The 16642-nt window shown below is 35.8% G+C and overlaps 1 protein-coding gene across 1 annotated transcript; it reads right to left on the bottom strand.

Annotated features, from left to right (window-relative positions):
- Positions 1–336: 336 nt before the first annotated feature.
- Positions 337–16642, bottom strand: LIPI (lipase I). The gene is made up of 10 exons (XM_053970256.1): positions 16463–16642; positions 13043–13419; positions 11337–11445; positions 10588–10689; positions 9465–9554; positions 8197–8364; positions 6702–6794; positions 5052–5163; positions 4525–4698; positions 337–986 (listed from the first exon to the last, which is right to left on the bottom strand). Exons 1-10 carry the CDS (start codon positions 16509–16511, stop codon positions 899–901), a joined length of 1362 nt encoding a protein of 453 aa, XP_053826231.1. The 5' UTR covers positions 16512–16642; the 3' UTR covers positions 337–898.

The following is a 16642-nucleotide window of genomic DNA, read 5'->3' as shown; positions in this document are numbered from 1 at the left end:
CTCCAACCAGTTCCATCATGAAAGGCAGTCTGGGACAAGAAAGTATGTTTTTCTGAATTGGAGAAGGTAATCTTTTTGTACCATTTATTCCTGCTCACATCCCAGTAGGTGGAAAGCTGTCATCAGTCACCCAAGAAGCAGCTCTATTTTCCCAAGAGGCCCAAGCAGAAACAAAATGAAAATACATTTATTTCGCTTCTAAGTTCTTCTCCTCAGAATAGACATTAGATTACTTTGTATCTGAAACAACACTACTCTGTCCATAGAGTTTACAAAAAAAAAAAAAAAAGAATGACTGCAATAGCATTCATCTATGATGAGCATAAAGACAACAGATTTAAACTAGAAAATTTACAAATGTGCTCACAAATATTATTGTTCCACTCCTCATACTGAGATGTTACATAAAGAGAAAATATTAATTCATTTATCCAATGAACACAGCACAGCAAAACTCTTCTGTATTAGATCCATAGATCACAGGTACAGTATATTAAATTCATTTAGTAGACAGATCGTTATGTTTCCATGCAAAAGCCATTACAAATAATAAATATTTAAATATATGTATGACAAATAATGTGCCAGGATTATGCAGATAATTCATATTTAATTCAATAGTTGCTTCATTGCTAACAAAGAGTAATGAACAGACCACTGCATGTTCTCCACCATGATACATTTACTTTATTCAAATAATTTTCCAAGCACATACATGTCTGAACTTTTCAATTAATTTCAGCCTAAGGCACTCAGAACAAGTAATGCATATTATCAGGTAGACTCTTGAAAAATAAATCTAACTTATCTCATTTCCTTTCTCATTGCAGTCTTTATCCTGAGGAAGTATCAAAATGTCACTGCCCTGAGAGAAATTAGGTTAGTAGTAGCTCTCTTTTCATGTACCCCTCTCAGAGCAAGGGATAGGTTTGAAGGTCATTTCAGTGTTCTCCATCAGCACAAAATCATATCTGCACAGCTGTAGCCTACAAAAGCAGAAGAAGAAAAAAAATTCACAACAGAAAAAGTTAACTTTAACAGAAAAATATTCCAGTATTTGAGTTATTAAACCTCCAGCATTTACCAGCTCTCAGAGACAGTACTCAGGATAAGAAGTGTCTCCTTGTCTAAGTTTATACCTTATTTCATGCATTCCTAGAGTAGCTTTGATGGACTGAAAAACAACCAGATATCAGCTGGATGGTGCAAAGAAGTGTATCACACTGGTCTGAAGAACAAAGATGCAGCATTTCATCCATTACAGCTATTAATCTGCTTTCAAATTAACTCTGTAGCAGCATGACCCAAAATCTGCACAATTCCTGTTAACACAGGGCCTGAATAATTTATTTTGAGTTCCCTAGGTAGGAAAATTTCTCTGCTTTTACCTTATATAGGAAAGTAAAGAATCACATCATATTTTCTCTTTTGCTTGCTATGACAGCATGTGTAAGAAATTTTAATGCAAGAGAGCAATTTGTCTTTTGAACACTTAGAAAACTCAGAGCTGACTAATACTACATGAACACATAAAGAGATCACAAAGGGAGCCATATATACATTAAAAACATGTTTTTTGAAGTCAGTATGTGCTCTGATTTTTAGGGCAGAGGCTGGTCAGAGTCCTGCTCTTCATGCACTATTGTAATGTATGGGGAGAGCAGGTTTGAACAGGAAAATGACAGCCACATCATCAGATGGCACAAGCCATAGCATACGAGCCATGAGACTTATTTTATTTAAAATTATCTTCTGTATTGCTCTGAACTCATAGATGGGGCAATACCACACAATTCACCTCGGCCTGGGAAGTAGAATACAGTGAAAGAGCAAAAGGAGAGAACAGCACACCAGGCATTTCCATTGTTGCCCATTATAAGATTTCCTACCAGTTAAGGCTCCACCTGTCTGTATGTGAAAAGACTGTCAGATTTCTACTTAAGAATATGACACCTTTTAAGGTCTCCACAAAGTTATGACAGTAATTTTATGACTAAGAAGATCAAGATGAATTCTGGTATTCTGTACAATGCAAAGCATAGAATTTCATCCAGTCCTTAATCAACAATTTGTTTTGATTTGAATTCAATCTTTCATTATTATAGTATTTTTGTAGTATGATTTATATCTAACCACAGGGGACAAAATACCTAGACAAACCACAATGCTGAATTCTAGAAATAAAAGCTTATGTTTTCCAACATATTTTATCTCATTTGAAGTGCAATCCATCTCAGCTCGTGATTACTGAGCAACAGGAATGCCTCACAGGAGGGTAGCCCTGAGCAGGGAGCAGGTTCAACAAGGAACAAAACACAAAAAATGTTTTTGTTAGGTGAGGCTTCCTTAACCCCTCAACCTAAACGGCTTCTCTGCTGTCTACTAAAAATCATGGGCATGCCACACTTGTTCAGAAGAGGTATTTGTAAGGTCTCCTTTACATTATCTCTGTTCTTGTTTTGGTCAAAAAAACCCAGCAGTGTCTGAGCTAAGTATCTTTGAGACGTTCACCTTCCTCTTTAACTGCATCTGAATTCACTGACAGGTTCATAAGATTTTGGGAATAACTGACACCTACACATGCACAAGTTAGCAAAGCTTTCTGGTTTTAGGGTGAGCAGAAATTATATATCTCAGGGATCAGAAGAAGAGTGTGAAAATTATGCGTACCTTTCAGCATTTCCATATTCACACACCATCTGTGTGAGTAGTGGACCAGCCCAGCAGACAATTGTCTGTGATATTCCCCAAACTCCCACAGTTTGCCATTAACCCAGACCTGGGGAGACTGAGACTCCTATTGTCTTTTATCCCTGCATCTGTCCCCTGGTTTTTATCTACTACTTTGTTGTGAATAAGTTAAATAGTTTTAATGTAGTTTCTAGTCGATCATCCTGTATTCAAGTAATTGTTGTAATTATATGTAAATAAGGTAAATATAGGTTGGTATAATTACAATGAGCAATTAGGTAATTATACCAATAGTGCTGTAACACCTGCATTTAAATTACCTTCACAATTACCTGATTCAATACAGTATTTTTCACTGTTCTCTAAAAGTATCTAACATGCCTCTACAGCTGCAATCTGATGAGGCTCCACATGAAGGACTTTAGTGGATCTTATATTAAAGCATATCAAGTACATCTTACTTTTAAACTAACAAGAGTCAGAATAACAGGAATGACAACTCACACCCTATAAAGGCTGTTCACTGAAAATCTTTCTTGTTTGCTTGCTAGATCATTATCTGAGAAAGTCCAAGTGCTGACAGGCTTACACAAAATGTATCTTCTGATTTATCACCATTAAGCTGAGAAAAAATTTGGAATATGATTTAGAATTTTCACCCTCTCTCATCACCAAATGCTTTGAAATTCAATCATGCCATTTTCACCTGAGAGCTTGAGACTTATGGCTTTCAATAAGTTAATAAATTTGACTTTAATAAAGTCAAATGTATGTACATTCTGGGGTACTATTTTGATTACTGAATGTTTTGTTTCTTCCTAAGTTTCTCCCATCCATCTCCTCCTCTTCCTCAATAAATCTAAAATAGTAGATTAATCTAAGAAGGTTTCATAATTTTTGTAAAGTATCATACCCAATTCCTACTAGGCTATTATCATACACCATAAAAGAAATCCTCAAATGTTACGTCTCAAGTTAATAAAATATATTGACTTAAGACTTACTAAGTATTGTAATATTATTCTCATTTATGACTTATTTGCTATAACTTATTTGATATACATTTTTAGGTTTTTATTTTAAATTCTGACTTTCTAGAATCTCCCATTAATAAGAAACAAATTAACAATTCTCAAATAAAGTACTCTTGCTACTCCTGGATGTTTCTTACCTATTCCATGTAATATGTTCTTTTCACAAGATGCAAATGCAAAATTTAACTGCTAGAGTTACTGTACAAGTAAATTTGGAGATTTAAAAAAAAGAACATACGGTAATACTGCTGAAATATTTTAAACCAGAATTAATAAAAGCTTAGTAATTACACTCAATTACAAAAAAAAAAAAAAAAAAAAAAAAAAGATTATTTAATTTTACTGTAAGCAGACACATAGTGTATTCTGATCTTAGAACTTTTTACCATCATCAGTAAGAACAAAAAAACTATTTCAGTCACACATGTTGCTGAAGTGCTCCATTTCACACCTGAGTATGAAAAGCTGTGTACAGACACATGAGAAAATCAGAAAAGTGCTTGATAATATTTATCTTATGGAGGAGAAGCTGACCATGCAAGTCAGGCTGGTCCTTGTAAGCACAGCTATGACACACAGCACATGTGACACCCCCATGTACAAGCTGCTGTGCACTAAATGTTAATGTACTCAGCAGCTCTTCCACATGACAAATTTGATCATCAGGATGATGAGAGGAATATTCATACACTTAGGAATATGCAATTTTAAAAAATTAATGCAGGGAAATACAGGTTACTGAGAAAACATCCTGAGCACCTTAGTTGATACCCAGCTGTGATACATGACCAACACTCACCTTTTTGGATTATTGAGAGATTTCAGCTTCATCTGAAGAATCCTAAGCTTTTTTGGGGGGCCTATTAAAGTCTTCGTAGAAAAGGTCAAGGAAATTTTTGCAATTTTTTCAATGTCTTGGTGAAATCCAGTTGGTATTTTGACTCTTTTATATTGCTGAAATGTTGAAGCTTCACTAAAGAAAAATATTTAGTCAGGCTTTTGTTAGCTGAGTAATATTCATTATTGTCAAATATTATTATTTAACAGGGAGATCTTGTGGGATGTATCAACTTTGAGCATTCAGAACGAGGCCAGCTAGAACAGGATTCAAACCAGGACCAAGCAAGGACCTGGGAAAGGATTGCTTCAGTGTGAGGGCATTGCCCCTGATACTGAGCCACACCCAAGAAATGGGGCCATGGCCAACAAACAAACTCAAGATACTTCTTGAACTTGCAAGCTAACAAGTTAAAAGGTTTAGAAAACTCAGAAAATTAGTCATATAAAGTGATAAAAAAAAACATTTAACGACAAAGAGCAACATACCTATTCATCTGTGACACTACTGTGTTTCCAGCATCGTCTATTATTTTAACTTTAATGAAACCTCTCCTAATGCTTTTATTCCAGGTAGTAATGTCCAGTAAGTAGTTATACACTGCAGGAAGAAATAGGAAATCATGACAGTCAAAGAATGACCTCCACAGGAAACAGTTGGTACTCCCACCCTGTTAAATGTATTCACTGGTAGGTGATAGGAATACTGACTCTTTTACCCTTGCTGTTCAAAGGAGAATAAAAAGCTGACCTGCTGCTGACCTCACAAACCCTAACCTGGCCTTCTGTAGCCATCACCAGTATTGGAACCACACACCTTTATTGCTCCCAGTCAGGCCACTAAGGAAAACTGTCTCTATTTTTTGGCATGTGGTTTATTATCATTCTCTCCTAAAAGATCAGGCCTCATATGAGGCCTTGCCTTGCTCAAGTTTACAATTTCCCTTCTTTTTAAGACCTCTTGTTCATTTCTGTTTCCTCAGGTTTCCAAATATCTAACAATTAAAGCTTTAATTAATAAATATACTCTTTTTCAGACTGCTTTGTTTTGCTTCCTGACTTTGCATATTCTTTTTTCTTCTTGATCTTGCATATTTTCCTTTAAATTTATGCTGTCATTACAATATTTCTTATTCTGCTCCACGTGCCTCCTCCTATCTTTGACAATATTTCTCTTTTCTCCCTTTCACCAGCACCAGTGAGGGGCAGGGGAGAACTGTATAAACAGGTTTGGGTCAAGCTCAAAGACACTGGGAAGAGGAGTTATTTTATATAAATTTTATGTAAAAAAAAATTACGTAAAATCCATCACTTCATTCACCTCTCCTCAGTCCTTTGGAAGACACAGTGATGTCAGCAAGCATGACTAGAACCATGTGTTCCTGGTCACAAAGCTTGCCAAGATGATGGACAAAACTAATGGGAAAACCTAATTTCACATTAATTCCCAGTAAGCCTATCCCCGTACCCTAAATGAAAGAACTTTAAACATAACTAATTAGAAGTGTGTGTGGGCTTGTACAGGATGCTAGAGTCTTTTAATACCAACACAAACTGGATGAGAATCTAGGCTGCTCCTACATGGGTAGGTAGATATCTAAAGTGTTGTAGCTGAAGCCCTCACCATGGGAGCTCATTGCCACAGAGTGTAACTCTGAAGCAGCCAGCTGAGTTTTCCCTTCAGTGTTTTACTCCTGAGGAGAAATGGAGAAGCTTTAGTTGACTGCAGGGTGATCTCCTCCTGGGGTGGAATATAGAGGTGTCTCCTTTTTGTCCCCCACCCAGGGCAGTCTCGCTTCCCTTTCCTGCTGGCTGGAAATGGCAGCATTGATCCCATCTAAGCAGGTTGCATCAATCCAGCTTTTTCCCTCCCACTTGATTCTCATTTTCTGGTTTCCTTCTTCCTCTTGGCAGTCCATCCTGTTACTTTTAAAGGTACATTTCTTTCCCAGTTCACACAGTATTACTTTTTCTTCTTCCTCCAGTCTGTGAACTGACCCTTAGTTCAGGGTTTTTACATCATTTTACACAGTGGGTAACACTAACTTCTACTTTTAACATGTTTTTACTCCTGATCAGCTAAAAAATAAGAGTCAAAATTTTTACAAAGAGGTTTTATATATGGATTTAGTCACTCACTGCAGAATGGGTCTTGGTCTGAGGTATCAAAGTAAGCTTTTGTCGGTGAACTATATGGTATCAACAGCTTTTTCCATCTATCAGCATGATAACCTGAAATCCAAAGATTAAATATTTCATTTCAGACATTCAGCAAAGTCATTATACACATAAGTTTACACAAAAGAATCTCACGTAGCGACAAATTTGGATTTAATTTTCTTAAATATCCTCTGTGAAAGAAAATTGACTAGAAAAAGGAAGGAATCCTCTGAATATAACAGACTGTAGTATGTAAGTATTTAATTCCTCTAATATTTAGTATCACAAAAATTGCCATAATGTAATAGTAACTTCTTTAGTCTACATACTAACTCCAAAAAGTAGTGCTTACAAAATCCTGCAGAGGTAATAAAAGCAACCCTAAAAATGTAGCCCACATACTTGCAGAGAGCACTTACATAATAACTTTCCTTTCTTTCATTGGAATAATTAAATATCTTTAAATTCTTTAGCCTATTTGTAGATATTGTTTAATAAAATATAAGATACTCTGCAAACCACCTAAGCTCATGGATTTAACGTAGAAAGAAATTTATACAATTCCATGATTGTTGTCTTTGGGGCTTGATAACAGTCATTGTTTCTAGAACAGACAATCCTGTTCTCTCCCTGTTAATCTCTCTACCTAGACTGGACAAGGAGGGCTAATTCCAGGCTGCAGAGCTGCCACTGCAAAGCAGGAAGCAGAAGAAATTGCAGCAGAAGGATGCTGCTTCTCCACTCAGTTCCCAGACTCAGCAGCTGACTGGGGAAATATTTCTCCACCTCTACTTTGGGCATTCTGTCCAAGTGCATCAGGCTTGGTTTATAACCATGCTGGGGAAGTCCTGGAGTCTTTCTGTCCTACTACAAAGGCTCATTATGGTTGGGTTCTTAGAAAATAGGACACAGATCTATCTGCTTTCTTCTAACCTGATCCAACTAATATAACATGCACATCCCAGCATAAGGGTGCAAAAAAAAAAAAAAAAAAAGACAAGATATAAATTGAAAGTTAACTTCTAATTATGTATTTTAAAAATTTCATTCTTAAGAAAACTCTGCCAACTAGGAAATGCTCACACTCTTTTCAAACTGCACCTAAATCCTCTCTAAAAGCAACAAACTCTCAAAACAATTAAAATCCCCTCCAAATAAAAGCTTGATTCCAAAGGAAGAGCAAAAAAACCCATGAAGTTGCTTTAAACATTAATATTCTTAAATAAAAACTACAGGTCCTCTAGGGATCATAAGACACTCTTAAAGCCTGAAGTGGTGAACTAAGCACAAGCAGTTTTTCTCTAGAAAGGGGAAACATTGAATCCATTCCAGACTGGAAAGCATAAAGACCAAAGAGTAGGAACACTTGTGCCTAACAGAGATAACTATAAAACAGACAAATCCATGAACTTTAAACTACTTTAACTTCCCAGGAAATCTCACCCAGCCCAGAACAGATATGGTTAACACTTACCCACTACTGGGCAGGACATTGGCTGGAAAGCATCACAATTAACACATTTTCCTCTCTTGTAATCCAAATAAGAGTCACAAGGATATGTTATTATGTCGCACTTGCTTTTCAAAGATGATAAGAAGAGGAAGACAGATCTCTGATGGTCACATTTAAAATACTGAAATCCTTCAGGGATGAAAAAAAAAAGAAATATAAAAAGAATAGTTAATAATTTTTATTAATGAAAAAAAAAAAGATGTTGTATAAGTAGAATCATAGAATGGTTTGGGTTGGAAGGGACCTTAAATATCATCTTGTTCCAACCCCTCTGCCTTGGTCAGGGACACCTTCCACTACACCAGCTTGCTCAGAGCCCCATCCAACCTGGCCTTGAACACTTCCAGGGTTCATCCTGTAGTACATCCACAACTTCTCCATGAAACCTGTGCCAGTGCTTTACTGCTCTCTGAGTGACAGTTTTAGCCAAAAAAAATTCCTATGAGGAACATTTCAGAGATTCTTCTCTCCAGTTTTCTGGGGAAATAAATTCCTTCCTTTCCTGACAAAGCAAACTTTGGGAATTGTAGAGATGATGGTTGGGCTGGCTTAAGGGATTCTCCCATACTCACAGACATGCAAGTGGAAGCCTTATGCCTTTGCAGCAGCTCTAACTGGTAGCAGCACTGTGCAAATTAGTAATGGGAAACACTGACAGAAACAAATGTATCCAAAAGAGCAAACAAAAATAATTTCCAGCAGCCTTGTCTAACACTCATGGAAGTTGAAATAAGCAAAATTCTGCATCAAAAGATCATTTCATAAAACTGTTTTCACCCTAGAGCCTAAAAGACATATCCAACACCAAAACCTAGTTCATCATTGCCAGCCAGGAGGAGCCTATAACACAGTGGGGACATGGCAGCCTTGCCTTCCATGTCAGAGGAAAGGGATCCTGCCCAAACCACTGGGACACAAACACCTTCCCCCATGCCTGGACCCATATAACCAAGGAAAAATAATGATCAGTATATTCAGGTTGTATATATAATACAATAACATAATTCCATCATGACAATATTAATGATATGATGGGATGTGTATGTTATAGCAAGATTATTTTCAAATATCTTTATTATTTTTCTTTTGCTGCATAGGGATGGAAAAGAAAGAATACAGTCTCAGGTCCCATATTACTGACTAAGTGCAGTGTACATTCAATTCAATTTAACCTTTTTTGATTTGATCTCAAACTTTTCATCTCATTAAATAAACAGACTTTTATTTACCACTGAAAAATGTTTTTGGACAACCAGGCTGATCCATTCCTCCATTTGGATAGAAATCAATGGTTCCTAATGGCTTCTTGAAACCTAGTACTAAAGTAAAAACATCATGAATGAAAAAAAAACCCATAAACAGAATTATGAAGGCAATTATTTATCATCACATTCACTCCAAAAATCATAGAGGTCTTAAAGAAAATTTTTGCAATTATACCATTCTTTTTGTACTGTAAATCAAAGTCATGCTATGAGGTAAAAGTCAAGGGTTTTTTTCTCTTTCAGAAAATTATATATATGTAAAGTGCTGTGCACAAATGTATACAAAATTTTGTAATATTCCTACTGCTGCAAAAGAGAAAGAACAGAAACAGCTGTAACTGAGATATTATTTACATAAATTTATGAAATTCATGTTCTCTCCAGCAACCAAAATTCTTTCCCAGTGCAATTTTCATTAGAGTAAAACTTTCCATTCTTTGCAAGACATTGGATTCTGAAGTACACTAATATTAGCAGTAAATCAAAGTAGGAAAATCCATATCTTTCCTACAAAAGTAAGCAAAATTCCATGACTAACAGTTAATTCAATCTGACCTACCTTCCTTTTCACCACACATTATTTTTATTCACATAATGGGAACATTACAAAAATTGGTATTTTACAGCCTCACACATAAATTTGTATAGGAAAATGCTTAAATTTTAATATTATTAAAGAAACTGATATAAAACTACACAAATAATGGAACAATTGTGGTATTAAAGGTTTACTATGGTTTTGAGGAAAAAAAATTAAACCAGAGATTAAAGCATAGAGAAAGCAGACTTTACAATGCTCTTCTTTTCAGCCTTACAGTGACATGATTTAGTATTTTAAGCAGTGGCTCTGTGATGTACTAAGTGGATACAGCAGAGCCTGACTGTCTCAGGAGGGATTAATTCAGTGATAACCATGTGTTTACAACCTCTGTGTTCATACACACTTGCACAGCAAAAGAACGTTCATGTCAACACAAAATATTCTCCTGCAGCACTATTTGGATAGCACTGAAACACCTTATCCCTCCATTTTTGCGTTCCTGCCCTTCCTCAGGCTGAAAGAGGCAAGTCAAGGCTCTGTTATTACCATCAATATCGGAATGGATTACATCCACAAACTGTGCATCAGTCGGATCCAGTCTGCGCTCTGGTGGTTCTCCAGTGAATGAAGGGCCTGCTGGATCCAGACCTGAATAAAAACAACATTTGCATCATAAACCCTGGGCTCCTTCTTGAGATATATGAAAGATCAACATCTGAGCATTATTCAGCAGTGATTCTTCATTTTCTTGGTATAAAAATTTTAAAAAAGCATAATTTTTCTCTTCAACTTGCTAAGAAAAGCAAAGATTCCTACCACAAGACTGATCAACCCATATCTATTAATTTCTCTCTTTCCATAACTAGATGTGCTCATTTCCCATTTATTCAGATATATATAAGCCAACAGTATTGGGGATCAAATCAGGAAATTGTTTTTGTCCTTTTCCTCAGAAAATACCATACCTGTTATACACTTTATAAAACCAAAATGCCCAATATAACTGCTCTCACCTCCAGAACACCACTAGTCAGACACTCAGGTAGCATATCATTTAATTTAAGTGGCATCTAGATGAAGCACTCAATTTTCATTTGAGAGGTAACCAGGTTGGAAAATTTAATCTGTAATTTATGTCCTGAAGGCAGACTTGCCCAATTTCCTGAACTGCTATCAGGGCTGTATTTTTCCTCTTGTATGTCATTAAATATTCAGTTCTCGTTTGTCGATGTCTCAGTGCTCTAACAACAATACAAGGTACAATAGAATATGTGCACTGGGATTAAAAGCCTTACCTGTAATTCTGCCAAGTTTGCCATTATACTTCTGGCCAACAAAACCAGCTATATGAGCACCAAGACTAACTCCAATCATATACAGAGAGTCAAGAGAAGCTCCACCCACCTATTGGGGAAAAAACACCAAAGCCAGTCACGCACAGAATTAACAGAACAGAAATCAGCAGACTGATTTAGTTTTCACTTTTGGACATTACTTTAAATTATATTTCTAATTTTCTAGCTCTAAAAAAAAAAAAAAAAAAAAAAAAAAAAAAAAATTAAAAAAAATATTACAAAGTTCCTTTCAGTTTGCAATACTATTTTAGTTAAAGTGTAGAAATTATGAAATTCTTTAACTAAAAAAATGTAAAAAGGAAGTTTGAGTCACATTTCTCCTGAAATGTCACATTAGTTAGAAGGGGAGCAGAGGAGGGAAGAGGAAGACATGTATCAGATATAAGAAAGTTGAACCAAAACTATGAATGAGGAAAAAAAAAATCTTGCCTTGCTTTATCCTTCCAATAAAATAAATTAAAAACATAATACCATTAAAAATACTTATGTCACACAACTGCTGAATAATGGTGCCAAATGCACACCTCACACCTTAAAATGCCTATTCTACAAAGAAGGCAGTATTCAAAAAAAATCCCAATGAAAATCTACTGAAGAACTCTAAAAGAGTGTCAGCTGACCTAGCTGGAATCCCTGAAAAATGATGGGGTGACACACAGGATCTGAAATATTAGTATGTCTCAAAATGAATTAGAAAGGCCTCACAACAGCTTGTAAGTGTGAAAGCAATAGCTGTGGGACACTACAGACCCTCCCCCCCCCACTTTCAGGACTCACACACGCTGTCACTGTTTGCCAGGCAGATCTGTAAACAGCAATTAACTTAATTAATCTTTTCATAGTCCTACTTAATTTTTTTTTATTCCATAACAATAAATCTATTGGCACAACTGCAAATTACTATCACTGTATCTAGTCCCAGAGGACAGATTCTGATAGCCTTTCTCTCCTTTCACCTCAGCTTTCTCAAAATATTGGATGTTTTTCTCAAATTCCACGTGAATATTTTTTTACTGCACAGCATTCAAAATTTCTGAGAATGGCTGAAAAATAAGTGGTGAGAAAAGATGAAAATTCAAGTGACAAATCAGACAATGGCATAAATAACATCATGACATGTTTTGCTCATTAGATCAAGTAATAAATCTAATGTCCAGTTAAGACCACTGGCATCAACTATGGTTTCAGCAACTGCCTCTAGAGACAAGAAGTCTATACCATTTTGGAATTAATATTTATATCTATGCCAGTGGCTTATTTCTCTTTTAAAACCTTTATTTATAGTAAATTAATAGTAAAAAGAGTAGTGCAATGCCTTTGTAAAATGTTTATGCTATATACTATTTGAACATCTCTCCCTTCACTTTCCCACTGCGGAATTAATTCTTTCCAGAAGACCTAAAACTTCCAGCTGGTTCAAGAAATCAGATGTACTTTCAGGCACATTTCAGTGAAAGGGAAATAAGAACTCAGGTGCAGTTAAATATATGCAATAATAACTGCAAGTAAAGTTAGTAACACATCTATAAAGAAATATGATTTGATATTGTTCACTGGACTTTTCCATAGATATATTTTAAATATCCATTCCCACTCAAACCACGCTCTTCACACTTATTCAGAACAGATGCAATGCTCTGCCTTACCAGCATCTGGTCAACATAATTCTTCAGTATCTCTGCAACTTTCCTGCAGTTTTCCACAGCAGTTATGTAATTTACAGTGGTAGCACCACGATTCCAATCAACTATAATGAGATTGATATCCTCTGAAGACAGTAAAAGCTTCTTCATGTCACCCAGCCATGCTGGAGGAGATCCTGTTGGCCTGAAGCCATGAATAACAAAGACAATTTTCTTGGTTGTGTTCAGGTACTGAGATGCAGTAACATTGTATTCAATGAGCCTCTCAGCACAATCTCGATTTTCCCTTGTGTACAGGAGTAGCTGAACATGGAGTTCTGTTCCAGACAAAGCATTGCCGAGGTTAAGGTCTGTAAATTCGGGGCATTTTTCTTCCTCATCTGAAAAAGATGAAAATGATACAACAGTCATTTGATGAGTTTGGCTACCTGAAATACCACCTCTTCACTTTTTTTTCCATATCTTTTTCTGCGGAAAGTGGAGAACTTCCATTTTCTTTACTCTTGACCTTTGGAAAGAGGTGTCAAAACATGCACTGAACAAGGAACTAATGACTCTGCTGATACCACTATGCTCCTCTGAACCCTTCAAATGTGAAATTATCCCAATTTTTCCTGAACAGTGTATTTTCTCCTTATAAGTACTAATTAGTAGCCAGTGTTGATAAGATCCTTTACTTCTCCATCAAAGCCAGGTTCTCAGAATTTCTTCACAAGAAGTGTGTGCTATATAAACAGGAAGGCTGTTGTGGTTGTTTCTTCCTCTTTGGGCCAGGGTGGCTGTGCTGCCAATCCTTAGACCTTATTTGTTTGATCCAGCAATAAGAAATAGCTGCCTGACAAAAAAAGGAATGATCCAGAACCCTTTCCTAGCTTTGGATCACCATAATGGCACTATTACCAAGAAATAAAGGCAGAAAAAACAAAGAATCTTGCTCTGAGTTTGAAAAAATAAAAATTAAGGTCAGTGTACATAATGGCACATGACAAAGACTAGGATTTAGCATTTCTGTCTGTAGTCAGACTGTACCAGGTTAAGCTGGTCAACAAGAGGATGGAGATTTTCAAGAGTCTAAAAAGACTAAATTTCTCCCCTGCCTGGTTATCAACATCCGAAGTTCACACTTTAAAGTGTGAACACTTTTGGCTGCTGAGGTCACATTGTGTTCTTCTGCAATAGGCTCTTCACCTTTGCTATGGTGTTAGTTGGGTTTTGGCCAAGGTTTTTGGCCCATCTCTTGACTTTTAGTGGGTTACATTACTTTACACAAGACTTTTGTCTCTCTGGTGCTTCATGGCACCCTTTCAACTCTTCCATCACTAAAATCTTTGCAAAACAAGTCACTTTCAAGAAAGCAAAAGTAAGAAAAGAAATAGTGTCTTCTTAGTTCCTTAAAAATAATATTAAAAATAACCTGAATTTCTCAGATTTTTTGAGTCATAAGAGAAGCAGTTCCAGCCTTTCTCCTCTTCCCAGAGAACAGCTCGCAGGCAGAACCAAACCTACCACATCTGAGATGGACAGCAAGCTTGCAGCCTGTCTTAAAGCTGCAAAAGGCAAGCGTGGGTGGCTTACAAGGTATCTGAAATATGTGTTCAATACTACAGGTCAGGTCTAAGCAAAGCTGAACAATGCGGATTATGACATTCAAGGTGCAGTAAAGATTAAGTAAAGGCACTAAAGTTACTAATTCACTAATTTAGGGAACTAGACCAATCACCTCTAATGCCAAACTATGTATCTAAAAGGACTAGATTGGTCACCTCTGGGCTGGACATGACAAAAAAATTAATGGATATAGTCCAAACAAGAGCAGGCTTGAAGTTACACAGTGTTAAAAATAACCTGAAAAACTCCCTGCTGCAAACCAACCAGACAAAAGTTTCATGCCTATCATCATGTTATGACAGTAACTACAATTATTACATGGAGAAAAAGACAGCATTATATTGAAAAATAAATACCATTGTTTTCCCCATTTAAATACATATAATATAAGTAACTTTAACTGAGATTACTAGAGAGGTTATTAACTAACAAGTGATACAGGAAGGCAGCTCATTTCATCACTTGGACTTATCCAAGAAGTTCTGAAACTGAGAACTGTTGAGTTGAAGTGGACTTGAATTTAATAAAAGTAATAATCAAGAACCTGGTAAAATGTCATGCATGTGACATGATCATGAGATGTTAACAGTATGTGTCACATTTGATTTCTGGTTTTCATATATTTGTATATTATGATAAAACTAGAATATAAATTACATTACACTAACTTCATCTACAAAGTGAAAATAAAAACCAGTCACTTGATTATAGTTTCAAAGGTACAACATGAAACTCTCATTTTGCCTGATGTAGTCTTTAAACCCAAGTTTAATCATTGATCCTTAAAATTCATTCATTTATATCTAAAACATAAAAGATTCATGCTAAGATATTGCTCTGTATCCCTTTAAATATTTTGAATTTTTTTAATCATTTGATTGGTAGAAGTAAAAATTACTTCTTCTAAAACCAGTGGAATGACAGTGAGATAAACCACACACAGTCTGTTCCATGGGAGTGAGAAATCTATCACAAGGAAATTATTTTAACTGCCAAACCTATTGGCAAATGTTAAAAAGAAGCAACTAATTTACTCTAGGGTGTGAAATGACAGAAGTTATTCTTTCAAAAGTAAATAGAGAATAAAACCTAAATGATGTTTTTACTGTGGAATTAGATAAGTAATACAAATAGGTTTATAGATTTAATGCTTGGAATTGTTTAGCGAGGAGTCATAGGGGGAGGTTTTTCAAACTCCTGTTTCTTATTGAACACTGGAAGCAATACCCAGCTGCCCTTTGTGCTCTCTTGTTGGAATATTCACTCTTCTCTGGGCAATCAAAACATACACGTAGGCATTGGGCTGTTACACATGCATTTTAAGCAAGTTAATGAGTAATTGTAACTTTCTTCTGCACGTTTGTAAGCATTTTAATTACCTTGTGTGATTGAAAAGGGGAAAATCTTAAGTGCACAGTTTTTTTTGTAACTAAATTTTGCTATTCAAAAATGTAACATGTAACTTGAAAATCTAAGCACCTATCACATCAGCAACAACCAATAAACTCACATGAGTACATTAAGGCTATTTCATGATTACGTCTACTTTGTACAAAGTGCACATACCTGAGCAGGTCTCTGGGCAAAGTACAGCCAGAGATAAAGTATCAGGCTTGGTTCTATTTACTTTAAAACAAAAACTCATGTCTCAGTTTCAAAGTTATTGAATTCTTTTTACTAATCATCTTCTCCATTAGGCATAATTCATAAGATTTTATCTTAATATTTTGGCCAATTTAAATGAAGGAATATTCATTTTTTAAATGTTTGATTAAAGCAAAGATTCCACATCACAAGTAAGCTAATGGTTCTTACCTGATTTCACCCAGTATATCAAACAGAGGAAGAAACACAATTTCAGCATGTGGAAGTGGAGAAAAAGTGATGTGCAATATCCACAGACAAGTGGCAAATTGAGTGCTTCCTTATGCTAGATGTCTAACACAACTGAATGACACCAATGAAGTGAGTGAGTAGGAAGCAGAAAATACAGCT

The sequence above is a fragment of the Vidua macroura genome, chromosome 2, assembly GCF_024509145.1.
Source record: "Vidua macroura isolate BioBank_ID:100142 chromosome 2, ASM2450914v1, whole genome shotgun sequence".
NCBI lineage: Eukaryota > Metazoa > Chordata > Aves > Passeriformes > Viduidae > Vidua > Vidua macroura.
The sequence above is the reverse complement of the archived record's forward strand: the minus strand, read 5'-3'. Positions and strand labels throughout refer to the sequence as shown.